This window comes from Calypte anna, chromosome 1 (assembly GCF_003957555.1).
Source record: "Calypte anna isolate BGI_N300 chromosome 1, bCalAnn1_v1.p, whole genome shotgun sequence".
Lineage (NCBI taxonomy): Eukaryota > Metazoa > Chordata > Aves > Apodiformes > Trochilidae > Calypte > Calypte anna.
Window position 1 is genome coordinate 131530312 of NC_044244.1, and position 14543 is coordinate 131544854.

The following is a 14543-nucleotide window of genomic DNA, read 5'->3' on the forward strand; positions in this document are numbered from 1 at the left end:
CTTCAGCAAGGTTGGAAATACAGCTCTCCTGGCAGAGTTGGCTCTTCCTGCTCATGTGATGCCTGTGAAACCGGTGTGACAAAGCTGAAGGGGGGGTGAGGAGGAGGTGGCATTTATTTGTAAAATCTCTACAGCAGCTTATTTTACCTGCTCCTGCTCCCACACTCGCAGACATGCGTGATGAGAGGGTTCCAGTCCTCCCTGTGTCTCCAGGGTGCCTCTTGACCAGCTATTCCTTGACTGAATCTTTTGTGTTTGTAACAGATGCTGCTATCACATTTCTAGCACAGCAACAACAAAGTAGAAGGACCAGCAGACATCCTTTGCTGTGCTGGCAATCACCCTACTGCCATTGCAGTGGGGTGAGGGTGAGCACTGTGGGCAAAACCCCACGGTGCAGGAACCTCTGCAGCACAATAGCAATGGTTGAGGGAAATTAACTGGGTTTCTAGCTAGTTCTGCACAGTTCATGAGCAACATTTATCACAGGGTTCATGACTTAAGCAAGGCAAGAGCCCTAAATTTGCCATGCTCACTATCACCCTTGACACCTTAGCAGCACCTAGAGCAAACGAAGGATGGTGGATACTCAAGAACAAGCCTCAGTCTCCCTCTCACACTCATCTTCTGCCCTGAAATGGGCCTTCTTAAACCTCCTGTTTTTCCTGCTGTTGAGACATACCCCTGCATGATTTAAAGAAGGTAAACCAGTGACTGGCATGTGGCTTGGTTCAAAGCAGCAGGGAGGCCCTGGTGAGGTTCATGGGCCAGGCAGCTACCAAGTTGCCCACTGCACACTGTGAGAGGCATAGGAGACATAAGCAGATCCAGCAGAGAAACTAACTCTGACAGGCTTGCAGAGATGCACAGGGAAACCACAACGTCCCATTCTTGGAGCCACCTGCAGGGAAAATGCACAGGCAGGGGCTCTCTCATTGGGAATCAGTGGTTGATGGTCACACAGCATGATGGGGACAGGGATCTGTTTTACCTGCTGGTGGAGGTGCAAAAGCCTGGAACAGGTAACATGCCAAGAGCAAAATCTGCAGTTTATAAACCAATTAAGCTACATCACATTTCTTTCTGCACACACAGCCCTGAACTTACAGGCAAAAAAGCAATTCAGTGAATAAGTCTCCCATTTACAACAGGTGCATTGAAGAAATTACCCTTTCCTGCACATTTGTAGGAGCAGTGGCCACTTGGGCATGAAGGCTCCTCTTGGACTTTGGCCAGCAGGAGGTACATGCAGGTGGTCGCTTCTTTTTAAAAATGGGCAAGAATTCCTGATCCTCTCCAAACCAGGCCAAGATCTTCAGAGTATGGACAAAGATGCAGTCCTCGATCCCAAACATTTGGGTTTATATTAAACAAAATGAGCAACATAATGACATGCACAGACAAGAGATGATGATTGGCTCCAGCCAATTAGAATTAACTTAAGCACAACTGAAGCCTTAAAAATGTCATGTAAAATGGAAGCTGCAGGGGCACAGGAATGGGTATTAATATTTCAGTTGTTGAGAACATGATGGGACAAATAAAGTTCCAGTTAAAGGAATGATAAGACCACAAATGGGTATTTTATGAGGAACTTTGGAAATATGTAGAAGAGAAGGTACAAGTCGTTTAATCAATAAATCAATATATCATAACTTGCAAATGAGATGGGAGAATAAACACTAAAGAGAAGAGAATAAAAACTATTTATTCATAAAAGAAAGTTACAATATTCAGTAGTTTATTAGGGTGAGAATCATTACAGCACAACAGAAAAAGAGCCATCATTTGTTTAAAATAATAGAGCTTAAAAAGGGGAAAAAAGATCGGTACTAAAACATTCCATGTGTATCAGTAGTTTTTCATCCTTCCCTGATGAGAAATTATGACTGTGTTATGGTTTCAAAGCAAAAGATGCTGAACACCAGAACAAGACATTCTGATTAGTGTTGCTTAAGTCCTCTTAGTTCCATTCTGAAGAGTGTAAATTCAACCTGCAAATGGATATGGTGGGATTCCTTTCACCCCTAGCCCTGTTATCTGTTAAAACAGAGAGGAAAAAAAATAAATTAATGCAATACTTCACCAGTATTAGACACATGCTTTTCTTTCACAACTAGACATGCTTAATTTAGAATAGGATGGTGTTCTGCAGCTTGACATCCCACTGTATTTTGCACACAACTCATTTCAAGCAGGAACTTCAACTTATGCTCTTTCTCTAAAGTTCAGAAATCACAGGCCAGAATCCAAAAGCCTCTTCTCAGATACTACTCAGTATTAATTCTGGATTTCACAATATAACCTTCGGTATATGAAAGTGAAGGGCTTTAAAACAAATTCCAAGGTGATATATTTTTAAGGAGATAACTTAGTTATAACTAACCAGAAAGTAAATAAAAGCAGATGGTTTTATGTGCCATTCATTAAGACAAAGAATTGACATAAATATTCCCACAGTTAATGGAAACCTTGAACTGTGTTGCAAGGGAGAGCAGTGGAAAGGTGACGGCACTGCTACAAATTTTAAACCCCAAAATAATTTCAAATCTCTAAATACATTTAAATTTCACGTCTTCCAACAGGAACCAAAAACAAGAACAAGAGCTTAAGATATATGACTGATGTTGTAACAACCTCCTCCCTCCTGCCTCCCACCACTCCAACCAGTTTGCTACCTGAAAAGTACAGGAGGTCAAAAAATGAGCTTCTAAAATGACAGAAGAAAGTATCATTCACCTTGAAAATCCTACCAGCCTGTGGCTGCCGTGAAAGCCACTCCTCATCCATCCCATCACTGGCAGAAGTCACATACATTTCTGAATAATCCTTTCCTCCAAAGCAGCAGGAAGTTGTCTTGTCAGCAGGAAGTTTCACAGTCTGGAGCCTTTTTCCTGGAGAAAAAATAAGCATGCTGTTTCCTGGTTGTCTACTTATGACAATAAATTTAAATAAATTATTGCAGATTACCTGCATGGAGCCAGGTGTTCCACAAAAGCAGGTACCAGGGCAGGGGGAGGTCCCATGCCCAGTTTCACCATACTGATGAGCACCATTATGGGAGAAACCACTTTTGCAAATCGTGTTGCTGACAATGTACAATTTGACAAGTTTCAGTCCTGATTATCACAAGCAGATCCCACCCCCGATCCCAGCCTGTCCTCTAATTAAATGCTAACATCCACAGTTCAGACCTCTGGACCCAAACTTGTTATTGCAGTTAATGGAAAATAGGATGCAATTCCTCCCTGAAATAGGTCACATGAATCACACCCTAGACCTGCTGACTTTTCTGCTTTTAACTACAAAGGAAACCAGGAGCGAGCAGACCTCGTGCAGCTCTACTGAGCCATACCTTGTGCTGCATCTCTACAGCCTGCAGTTAAGGAAGATTAATTCCTAGAAGTTTTTCCTGAAATTCCAATAGCCTTTCAAATCAAGCTTGCATAAAATAAGGATCATGGGACCTGTCTCAAGTTTACAAGCAATTAGCACTAGCATATATTACGCATTAATTAAACCAACAAATAGCTACCATCATAATGACAGTAGTAAACAGATTGCCTCCAGCTTCAACCAGGAGGCTGTCTAAACACCTTACAGCAGATTTTTCTAGAACTCCTTCTAACTCTGGGCAGTGAGTGCTTAAGCCCATCATGCCTATTTCAATTTACCTGCAAATATTTTTTTCTCTTTCTAGAAAAATGCCTATGCACATAAAACTCCTTACAACATACGTCATTTCCCTGGCCTCCCAAGGGCATGGGTAAAGGGCTTGGTGCCCCTAAGGTGCCCTTAATTTTTTAGCAATGTGTTGAAACAGCAGGCAAGTAACTTGGATGTTGGGAACCCAACAAGGAAAAAGTAGGAAGTTTGGCTCATTTAATAATTACGAGAAGCTTTTGGTCAGCTTTAGAGTGGAGCACCACTTCCTAGGAGATGCTTACCAAAGCAAGCACCTGGCTTCCTTTTATGAGCTCTAAAACCTCTCCCTCTCCCAAGCAGCTGTGCCTCAGTCTCTCACAATGCTGCAGTGAACCCACAAAAGCACAGACCAAACAGCTCCATTGGTACCAAAACACGAAGCAAGGCATAAGCACAGGCTAAAGCAGGAACACATTATTCAGTCACTGGTGCATTCCTGGCTCCATTTTGGCCCACCTAGTTGGGTCTGCTGCTCCCCTGAGAGTCTGGGCTCTGTTTTGGTGTAGGAAGACAACCTGGCTGTACAAAATAAGCAACAACATGCCACACGGTGCAGGACCTACAGGACATCACTGATCCATTTTACTTGCTACTATGGATGTAAACAGCACCTCCAAAATAGAGGACTGAGAGAAAATTGCCTCTTTCATCAAAAACCCTGACACAAGGGCTGGATACTTCTAAACTGTCTTTTAATCCCAAACTAAATAAAAGGAAACAGCAAGTGAGCAGTGGTGGAAATGCCTCTGGCACACAATAACTGGGGAAGTGTCACCCCTCTGAGATTCCTGATGCTGTATAATAAACTTATCTGGCATACACTTCAACCCACAATGGACAAAGTAAAAATCAAAATCCAAGTAAAAAAAAGTCCTGTCTGTTGCCTGGGAGTGACAAGGACCACCACGAGTCCCATTGGCTCTAGCAACACTTTGTGGTTATGCAGTCAGCTGGCAGTGGGAGGATTCCATGGCTACATGGGCTAAATGGCGGCTTATAAAATGATCCAGTGGCCACTCTAGGAATTGGCTGACACGAAGTCTGGAAGAAAAGGAGTGAAAAGTGCATTCAAAAGGGAAAAAAATGCACTATAGAAGAGGCATGAGCTCCAGAGACGAAGGAAGAGAACCTCACTGTACTTGCAGAGCAATCTCAGAAGACAGTGGCCAGGAAGGTATTGTTTACAAAGCCCTGTGATCTTCCTGCAACATCTTCCTGAAGATGCAAGAAAACTGTACCTGGATGCTCTGAAATCCACCTGAAGCATTTATCTATGTAATATATTAATTGGGAAGAACTTAAAAATATTTAACTCCCATTTAAAAGACACGAAAGGCATAACACTAGCAGGTCACTAAGTCACCAACAGATATGACAAGATTTAGTACCATACATGTTAGACAGCCCCTTCAAGCCCTTGACAGACCCAGTGGGATCAGTCATCACAACCTTTCCCTGGAGCACACCCTGAACCTAAAGACAGCAGCTATCTAGGCTAAAGAAGCCTTGACCTGAAAACCTGCTTCACCCTGAACCTCAAATATCTTAATTTAGAAAAGATGCCAAACAAACAAGTTTCCTTGCCCATCTTCCTTAAGAAAACAGTTTAGGCTTTGGTATCAGTGAAACCTGAAAATCCTTCAGATGCTTCAGAAGAGCTCTTAATCAGTGGATGAATTTGCAACTGGCTGACAGTCATTCAAGCCACACATAATAGCTGCTGTGAGAGGCTTTCATGGAGTTATCTTCAAATCTGTTTGGGTCATCTCCCTAAAAGAGTTACAATTCTCTCAGAATCCAGCAAATTGCAGATTTTAGATATTACTCTAAAATGACAGCACAGAGAGGGCAGACATGCATGAGATACCACAAAGAAGGTAGCTTTATTAAACATAAAATAATAAACATATTAAACTTAACCTGAAAACCTTCCTACTACTCTTCAGTGCAGGCACTGAGAGCTCTACATGAGAGGGGAGACCTCAGAAAAAGTTCACAGAAATGTGAAAATATACTGGAAGCTACCAATACATTGAAAACACATTCAGCCCTGAAAGATCCTGAGCTGAGCATAGTTGAGAGCTGGGGATGCATTAGGCCTATGTACTCTTCTTTTCCTAGTCTTACAGTCTCCCTGTGCATCTTCTTAAGGACACTGTTCCTATTATTAGCCTTCCCTTAAGAGAACACCTCCAAAAGGCAGGAGGGAAAGGGAAAACACCTGAAAAAAGGAAGAAGGTGGAGGCTGAGAGGAAAAAGGTAGAAAGAGGGAACCAGAAAGGAAAAATGGTAGAATCCACTGCTCCAGAAGGCTATTCAGAGGGCGGGCAGAGGTCACTGAGGAGTGCTCTGCCCATCAAAGGATGTGGAACCAGAAACAGGTCCCAGAGCTGCTGGGATGTCCCAGATGGAGCTTTCTCTTCTTAGGGTTGGGGTGCAGAGTCTGCAGAGCTATTCCCACAGGTTGGCAAAACCTTGGATGGGAACAGATCAAAGTGAGGGCAAAGGCACAGCTTGAGCCCCAAATAAGAGGTCCCAGGGTTGTCAGGAGGGAGGGTGCAGCCTGACTTGCACACGTGTGCCTGGGTCTGCTGTGCACTGCAGAGAAGGGATGCCTCAAGGGACACTGACACCCCTGAATCTGCAGCCCCATAAAACCCCAAGACTTTTGTTAGGGCTGGATCTGGATTCAAGATGCAATCCAGTGCAGTTTCTCCTACAACACTGCATTATGCAGACCTGTGCTGCCTGGGATCTGACAAAATTGTGCTCTCATTCTCACCCACTGACCACCTGCAGACAGAGTGGTGGTTCAGTCTCTCTGAGGTGCTCCACAAGTGTCTTTTACATAGACTAAACCATGCCTGGCAGACCACCAAAGCCCAAATGCAATGAGCAACAGGCTCAGACAATGGGCACACCCAAGATGTTACTGTGGGAATTATAAAAATCTGTGGAATTCATTAAATATTTTTTATTATTTCAATTGCAAAATTTAGACTATAAATAATTTTCAACGATTAAGAAAAATGTTGCTAGCATCACTGCCACTGTGGAACTTGTATTAACCTCGGTAGGTTGCCCAAAATAATGCACTACACAGAAAAAAAAACCACCAAAAAATGGATTAAGATACCTTTGCCATTTCATGGTTTATTCATTTTCTTCCACATCATTTATCAATAAAGTAAATGCTGTTCTAAAAATAATTTTGTGTCAAGGAAACGCTGTTCTAAAAGTCTGGAGGATGCTAGAGGATGCTAACTCAAGTAATTCACTGGTATAATGGTAATTCCCTCAGTAACTTTATCTCTTCCAAAACAACAGAGGCTAGGAAGAAAGGAGACTTATTTACAAAGCTAACTTTTGAGAGCAGGGACATACATATAATTGTTTTAAAACAAAAAGGGGAAAAAAAAAAGAAAAAAAGAAAAATTTTTAAAAAGAGTAGATACACCATTTCTGTGGGGGAAAAGAATAACCCTCTCATTCGTTGCTTTTCTTTTGTCTTTTCTTTTTTTCAACAGAGGATTGCAGTCCACCCTTTTCAAGGACTTACCTGTCTCAGGGTCAAGACGAATCACTCTCCCACCATCATAACAAGCTACCCAGAGCTTGCCTTCTGTATCAATGCACATCCCATCAGGAATGCTTTCCTCTTTTTCCAGTCTGTACACACTCCTACGGTTGTCTGCAGGGTAGCAAAAAAACACAACAAAACTGAGACAGTTGTTAAAAATTTTATCAGTCACAGCCCAGCAGAGTTATTCATACTATTCCTTTCAAAAGCCCTGAAGTCCTCAGTTCTTTGATATGAAATTTCTTTGAAAAGAAATAGATTGTGACTGCTGCCCTGTTTGTTTCTCCAGATGGTTGTGTCTCACTGTGCAAGCCTGTAGATCAGTTTCTATCCACTGCAAGTATAATCCTTTTCTCTGGTGTTCTTTTCTAGTGCACCACTCACGCTCCCTACTTACAATATTAAATGAATAACTGCATAAATTAATGTTATATATATTCAGAGAATTAATTACTTGTTCCAAAGGCACTTTGGATCGTTTCAAGTATGGGCCGCTTCTAGTCAGAGAACTGGAGACTTTCCAAGCAGACTGCTGGAATATGCCAATAATCACTATTCCAACACAAAAGTGACCTTCAGATATATAAACTGAGAGTTTATAAAAACACAGAGTTAGGAAAAGCATCATCTTCAAAGGCATAGAGTCAACCTAAAAACAAACAGCCCTATCTGAACTTCTATCCACTGTTATTAAAGAAAATTAAAAGCAACTTTCCAACATTGTTTATTTTATGCTCTGACAACTTCAATGTTTCTCATATGTAGCAATATTTTTTAATGAGTTTCCTTTGTGCTCCTAGGGACTGGCAGATTGCCCACAGAAAGAGAGCAAGCGAGAGTGGGTGAGATAGAAAGAACCACTCTATTTCCTAAAGAAAAATTAAACTGCAAACCACATCAGGAGACACATCAGGACGAGATGCTACACCTAAAATGCTTTTAAATGCACAGACTAAATAAACCAAATAAAATAAACTAAATAAAAACTAAATAAAAACTAAATATCAAATTCAATTTGACTGGGTGCTTTCAAAATGTACTCAAAGGCAAATTATTAGGTCAAGTCACTGGAATTTTTCCTCTGCCCAAGCTTGTAGAAGCCCTTAAGGGGTTGTTTTGTCTTGTTTTGTTTTAAATAAATGAAGGAAGAAGCTTTGAGTTACTGCTTTCCAGTTGTTGCTTAGCTCTGTCTGCAGAATCTTCACTTATGAGCTTGTATTTTAAAAAAACAAAACAGGGAAAAAAATAATTTAGAGAAGCCAGCAGAGGTTTTTTACAGGTCTAAAGGCTTTCTGTTACCTTCCCTGTTCTGTCAGCTGTAAGAAATACACAGGCAAAGAAACCTATTCATACAAGAAACACTTCATCCTTTTCACAGAGGAAGATCAGGCAGGCATTGTGCTCAGTAACAGCAGCCCAGATGACTACTCAAATTTTAAATACTTTATGCTATTACCCACGGCCTTGGACTCGTTTGAGCTAAGAGCATATGCAGGCACTGATGGGTGTTAATACGGCTTCTGTTGTTCTGTTCTAAAGAGGTTTCTGAAGGACAACTCCCAAAGCTCTGTGTAACGACCAGAATGGAATGAAACTCTGCCACCCTTTGGCACAAATGACTTATTTTGGAGTGCACCAATTCATACCAATTTTTCCAGTTTGGAGGTCATAATCGAAGGCATCCACTGAGTAGGACAAGCTGTCTATGTAAAAAAAGGTTTTGTGATCCAGCGACCAGTCCAGCCCATTGGAGATGTCCACCTGATCGAAGTGCTTCACTACTGAGAGGTCAGAGAAGAGTGTGTACAGAGAGCCCTGGTGTCTTTCCAGCACAGCAGGTCGAGTTTCCTCAGCCATTGTACCTGGGCAGAGCCAAAGGAGAGAATGCAGTTTCAGAGGGCATGAGAGGGTTCTTCCCCAGGTTTGGTGGCAGCCCCTCACTACAATGATGACCATGCTGCCAACACAGAAAGGAGCAGTGCAAGGGCTTTGGATATTTGGGGAAGAAACTGAGTTAAAAGTAAAAGAGAAGGTAGATTTCAAAAGTGTTTGCTTTTAGCAGATGACAAAACAGAGTCTTTGGCTTTTTATGTTGAGCTGTGCACGGCGTGATTTCTGCTACACATATTATTCAGTCATAAGTACTAAGAAAGGTGTGGTCAGCATTTAACTTCCCACAAATTTTAATGTCTTGTACAGCAGAGAGAATGAAAAAAAATTTCCTCTTCCCTCAGAATGAAAGCATTATTATGTAAAGCCTTTTCAAAAACAAATCTCATCGTTGTGGCTCAAAGCTGGCAGCTGAGAGGCTGGGTAAAAGCAAATTAAGGTAAGCTAGGGACCCAGCTACAGGGCAGATGAACAGAATGGCATTTGAAAAACTGAGAGATCATGGGATGGCTGAGGCTGGAGGGCACTTCAGGAGATCATCAAGGCTCAGCCGCTGCTCAGAACAGGGTCAGTCAATGCAGGTTGCTCAGGGCAAGCAAGGTGCTCAGTTGCACCTTGAGTATCTCCATGGACGGAGCCTCCACAGCCTCTCTACATGACCTACTCCGCTCAGCAATGGAGTTTCTTTACATTTAAAAAAAAAAATTCCCAAATTTCAGGTGATGCCAATTGCCTCTGGTCCTGTCACTGGGCACCACTGAGCAGAGCCCGGCTTCCTCTTCTTTACTTCCCCTCCTTCAAGTAATTATACACACAGGTAGGATCCATCCCTCCTGAGCCTTCTCTTCTGCAGGCTGGACAGTCCCATAGTTTTTTAGAAATGCCATCTTTAAATTGTGATTTATGAAAAACAAATATCATAAACTTCTCACTGGCAAAGTATTTTCTATAGGCACTCTGCCAGCATTCAAAACAAGCATGCCAACAGGGAGGAGACAAGGCCAGTTTCTTAAACTAGGCAGGCTCTGAATAATGGGCCTCTTTTTAAAAAAAATATAGCCCTGATTAGATGGTGTCCAGGTGATACAAATAGATTTGTAAATGGGATTAAACTCTGCTTGAAGACAATGACAACCACAACAAAAATCCCCACCATTTAACTATGAATGGACCCCCTGCTGCAGAGACAACTTCTCACTACATGTTATCACCAAAGCCAAACACAGCAGCAGAAAGAAGGACCCGCCAGCAGCATACCTGCAAAATACCTCCCTGCAGGATCCACTTTCCCATCATTGAATCGGTTGTTTGGTTTATCCTTGTCGATTTCAGTAATGATGGTTACCTGCTGCTCTTTCCATTTCAAACCAGCAAACCTGGTTCCCAGGGTGATGACATAATCCCCAGATTTTCGGTGAGCTATAGAGCTCACAGGAGCATCTAGACACAGGGTGAAATGGTGAGAGGTATGGAAACAACTTTCTTTTTTGTAAGACATTTATGACCAAGCTATGTGATACCACAAGCAAGAGAAACAAACTCACTTTTCTACCAACAGAACTGATGCTTAAATACATAGAAATAGATCCTTTCATGCTAAGAGGGCATATTTCATGCATACAGAAAGTGGTTATGAAGAAAATCATAACATCTGGGTCACAGAAACTCAGGGAACTTGAGTACTACACCACCACTCCCAACAGCAATAGTCATTATTATCAGTACCTGGCTCTGCTAGGTGCTTAAAAAAAGAAACACAGATATTAAAAGGGCAACAGATGCAGGCACAAATATCTTTTATAACAGGCTACTGTGTGCATTTCCACTTCCCCAGGGGAAAAACTGATTGCAACTAGGAGCACCTATGTTTACTTAGCCCAGCTCCTGCATGGCCGTTCAGTCCTAACTCCTGGAGACAGAGTTATTTCAGCCCCGGGACACTCAAGCAGGGCAGGAAAGCCACCCCTCTGCACCATGCTGGGCTATGTAGTTCAAACATGCCTCCAGCAGCACTAAAAACACACCAAGGAGCAACAAGAGTTAAAGAAAAACTAAAAACGAGTAAATACTCCAAGGTTTGTTTACACTCATTCGAGTGATTATGCTATAAAACCTCAGTGGCAGGTTTTAATCTGTAATAAATAAATAATTAAAAAGACAGAAAACCAACAACCAAACAGAGAAATTACTGTGAAGATAACTCATCTGTAAAAGCCAGGCACAATATAGGAAATAATAGGGCTAAACAGGGCAATGAAACCTGGGATAGGCATGACTTTGGAATACATATGGGACTAAGCACCAACTTTCTAATTTAAAAATAAAAGATTTCTTGTATGTATAGCTTTGCAGAGACATCATTAGGTAATAGTTTCACAAACACTTAGAGCCACCACCAGCCATCACTGCTGCCAAGAGGAGCTGCTCCCTCCCAGATGCTGGCACTTGGCTCAGGACCCTCCTTCCCTTTACAGCCCTGGCAGTGGTACCACCAAGCAAGAAACCCAAATGGTCTCCACACACCTGATTGCAAGCTCAGCTCAAGGAATTCTTTTCTCTTTCACCTAGAGGTGTGTGACCCCACTGCTGAGGCTGCTGGTGGGTCTGGGCTCACCTACACTGGGCAACCGGGTGCCACCTCAAGTCACCCTTCCAACTCGGGCAGCTCCCAGGGCCCCCTCCCACCCAGGAGTGCTCAGAGTCTGTACACTCCCTGCCTGCCTGTCCCTGGAGGTGGCCCCCAGGTGCCCTCCACAGCCACTAGAATAGCCCCAAACCATGCTGACAAAGCACCCCAGGGGCAAAGGGGTGTACCAAGCTAGCAAGAGGGACAGTCACCCTACTGCACAAATACAGCCCAAGTGAGCGCATCAAACCCCTCTCCCACCTCCTTCCCGAGGGCTTTGTTAAGCAGTATCCACAGGAATTGATTTATTAGCAATAGCATTTTATGTTAAACAAAGAACTGACCATAAGGTCTATTCCGCTCACCTCCAGGCACAGCTATGTGTGTAGTGGCGTTTTCCCTGTGGAGCTGAAAAGGGCATTTGAAGTTGCAGCTAAGTGTGGGGTGGCTGTAATTCTCTATAAGGTTCAGTAATGAGTAATTTCTCTTGGTTTCTGCTTGAGACATCAATCCCCTGTTTTAATCACATGGCATTCTAGCTGTCTGGATTTTTTTTGGAGGGAGGGTGTGCATCTTTCAATCATGGTATTCCCAAAGGCACAGCCATTAATTATAACTATGCTATTACTAAACGGACAAAATGGAACCACATCAGTAACAACTGAAACAAACAAACAAAACCCCAACAAAACAAAACAAAAAAATTAATCAAAACCAAAAACCAGCACAACCCCTTCTGTATCTCCAGAGAGGCAGGTTCAAGTCAGGGAGGAGGCATTGAGAAGCATGCAACCTCAGGGAAGGTAAGAGCAAGTAAGTTTGGGAAGCAATGTTTCCAAAATTAGTATCAGGCCTTTTTCATCCTAAAACTGGTAACCACAGTAACTGAAGGGTCGACAAAACCCAGATCAATTTACTGTGAACAATGTTAGGAGTTAGGAAAAAGCAAGTGTTTTCCCTCAAGTACTATGGAACACGAGGAAGTAATAAATCCGCATACAAACTATGTAAGGAGCTGATTTTAGACATGCAAATATCTACATTATCACATCCAAATCATTCAGATCAATAACAAAATTCCCACAGAGGTCAATATCAGGGAATGAATCTTGGTGAGCCTTACCTCTGGGATAAAGAGGCAGTAAAAAAAGACCAAGGAAAGAGAAGTAGATATAATGTGATCTAATAGCACAAAAACCTAAGAAAAGGTCTCAGGACTAAGTCAGGTCAGTCACTCTGCATAGTTTCTGCAGGCAACACAAGCCTCAGTGTCCTCTTCAGCCTAGCAAGGTCAGGTTCTAAGGAGATACCTCCTTGCACCAGATGAGCACCATCCAGCATCACCTACTAGAGTCCTGCACGCGTTGAGCAGGGACAAAGCCTCAAGCCAAAACACACAACCCTCAGGTTCAGTTTAGGGTTTTTTGAGCCTTTCCTTACCCACAGGGATGGCCTGCACTTGCTTGGTGACCGAGCTCCAGCGGCACACCTTCCGACCCGTGATGTCCACAAAGAGCAGCGCGCTTTCCTTCTCGTCCCAGACGGGTGACTCCCCGATCCTGCAGCCATCCTTGGTCACACACTCGATCTTGATGGATGACATGCCTGGAGAGCGAACCGTGCCGCTTTACGCTTTACTCTCGAAGACCAAGCGCGGGTAACGCCAACCCCCGGGGATGAGCGCGTAAAATGAGCGCGTTTGTGGATGCGGCCGGCCCAGACGCAGCTTTCCCTCCAGAGGGGTTTTTACCTGTGCGGAACACCAAGCAACAGAGTTCATCGGGGCTGCTCGGGCCGATCGCCCTCTTCCTGCAGGCCACCGGCTCTCACACGTCCAACAACGCCTCTGTGTGTTCGGCGTCCTCCCCCCGTCTAGCCCCCCTTCCCCCCCCCCAAACACGGCCTGAGCGGAGCGGCCTGACCGAGCCCGGCCCGGGAAGGAGCCCGAGCCCGGACGGGCACCCCGCCAGTGGGTGTGCAGCCCAGCCCGCCGCCACGTTAAAAAAAAAATAAATAAAAAGGGAAAAAAATATTTACAAATGCAGGGGTGCCAACGGGCGCAGATCCCAGGAGGGAAAGCCCCCACCCCCCCACGCCGGGGCGCAACTCCCGCGGCGGCAGAGTTGCCGTGCGTGGGACATTCTAATTTATCACATGTATCTTTATAATAAACACACACACATAATATATGCATATATACGTATGTAAAAGAGTAATAATAACAACAAACCCCACAGCTTTACCTGTTCCCAACAGCGCAGCCAGAGGTCCCGGCCCGCCGCCGCTCTTATAGTGCAGAGGGGAGAGGGCAGGCGGGCACGCACCGCGGGGGTGAAGGGCCGGCGGGGCCGCGGGTGCCCTCCCCGGGGACGGGTCCCCTTCCCCGCCCCGTCCTGCCCCGCGGGGAGGGAGGAGGACGGCCATCCCACCCTCCCGGGCAAGGGGAGCTTCTCCATGGGGGGTTTAAGAGGCCAAGGACGGCTGCTCGGCTCCCCCCTCTCGGCGGGAAGGAAGAGGGAGAAGCGATTTCCCCCCGCCATGGCCAGTTTTCTCCGCTCCCCCGAGAGGCAGGTTTCCAAAGGCCTGGGTTCTGCTCGCCTCTCCCTCTGGCAGGCTCCCGTTTCCCGCTGGCACTTGGAGCGGCCCCGCGCTTCCCGGGTGACGGCGCAGCGCTGCGCATCAGCGATGGCGCAGCACCTGACGGGGTCTTTCCAGGCATCCCCCCCCAGCTCCTGCTACAGC

The 14543-nt window shown here is 44.4% G+C and overlaps 1 protein-coding gene across 3 annotated transcripts; it reads right to left on the bottom strand.

The window, feature by feature from the left end:
• Positions 1-1688: 1688 nt before the first annotated feature.
• Positions 1689-14180, bottom strand: LOC103532347 (regucalcin). 3 transcript variants are annotated; one of them, XM_030447540.1, is made up of 7 exons: positions 14045-14180; positions 13242-13406; positions 10433-10615; positions 8932-9147; positions 7265-7396; positions 2740-2894; positions 1689-2040 (listed from the first exon to the last, which is right to left on the bottom strand). In XM_030447540.1, exons 2-7 carry the CDS (start codon positions 13402-13404, stop codon positions 1990-1992), a joined length of 900 nt encoding a protein of 299 aa, XP_030303400.1. In that variant the 5' UTR covers positions 13405-13406; positions 14045-14180; the 3' UTR covers positions 1689-1989. The 3 variants fall into 3 exon arrangements, with proteins under 3 accessions (XP_030303400.1, XP_030303396.1, XP_030303406.1); XM_030447536.1 differs by having other exon boundaries at positions 13242-13551; XM_030447546.1 differs by lacking the exon at positions 14045-14180 and adding an exon at positions 13552-13658.
• Positions 14181-14543: the final 363 nt, after the last annotated feature.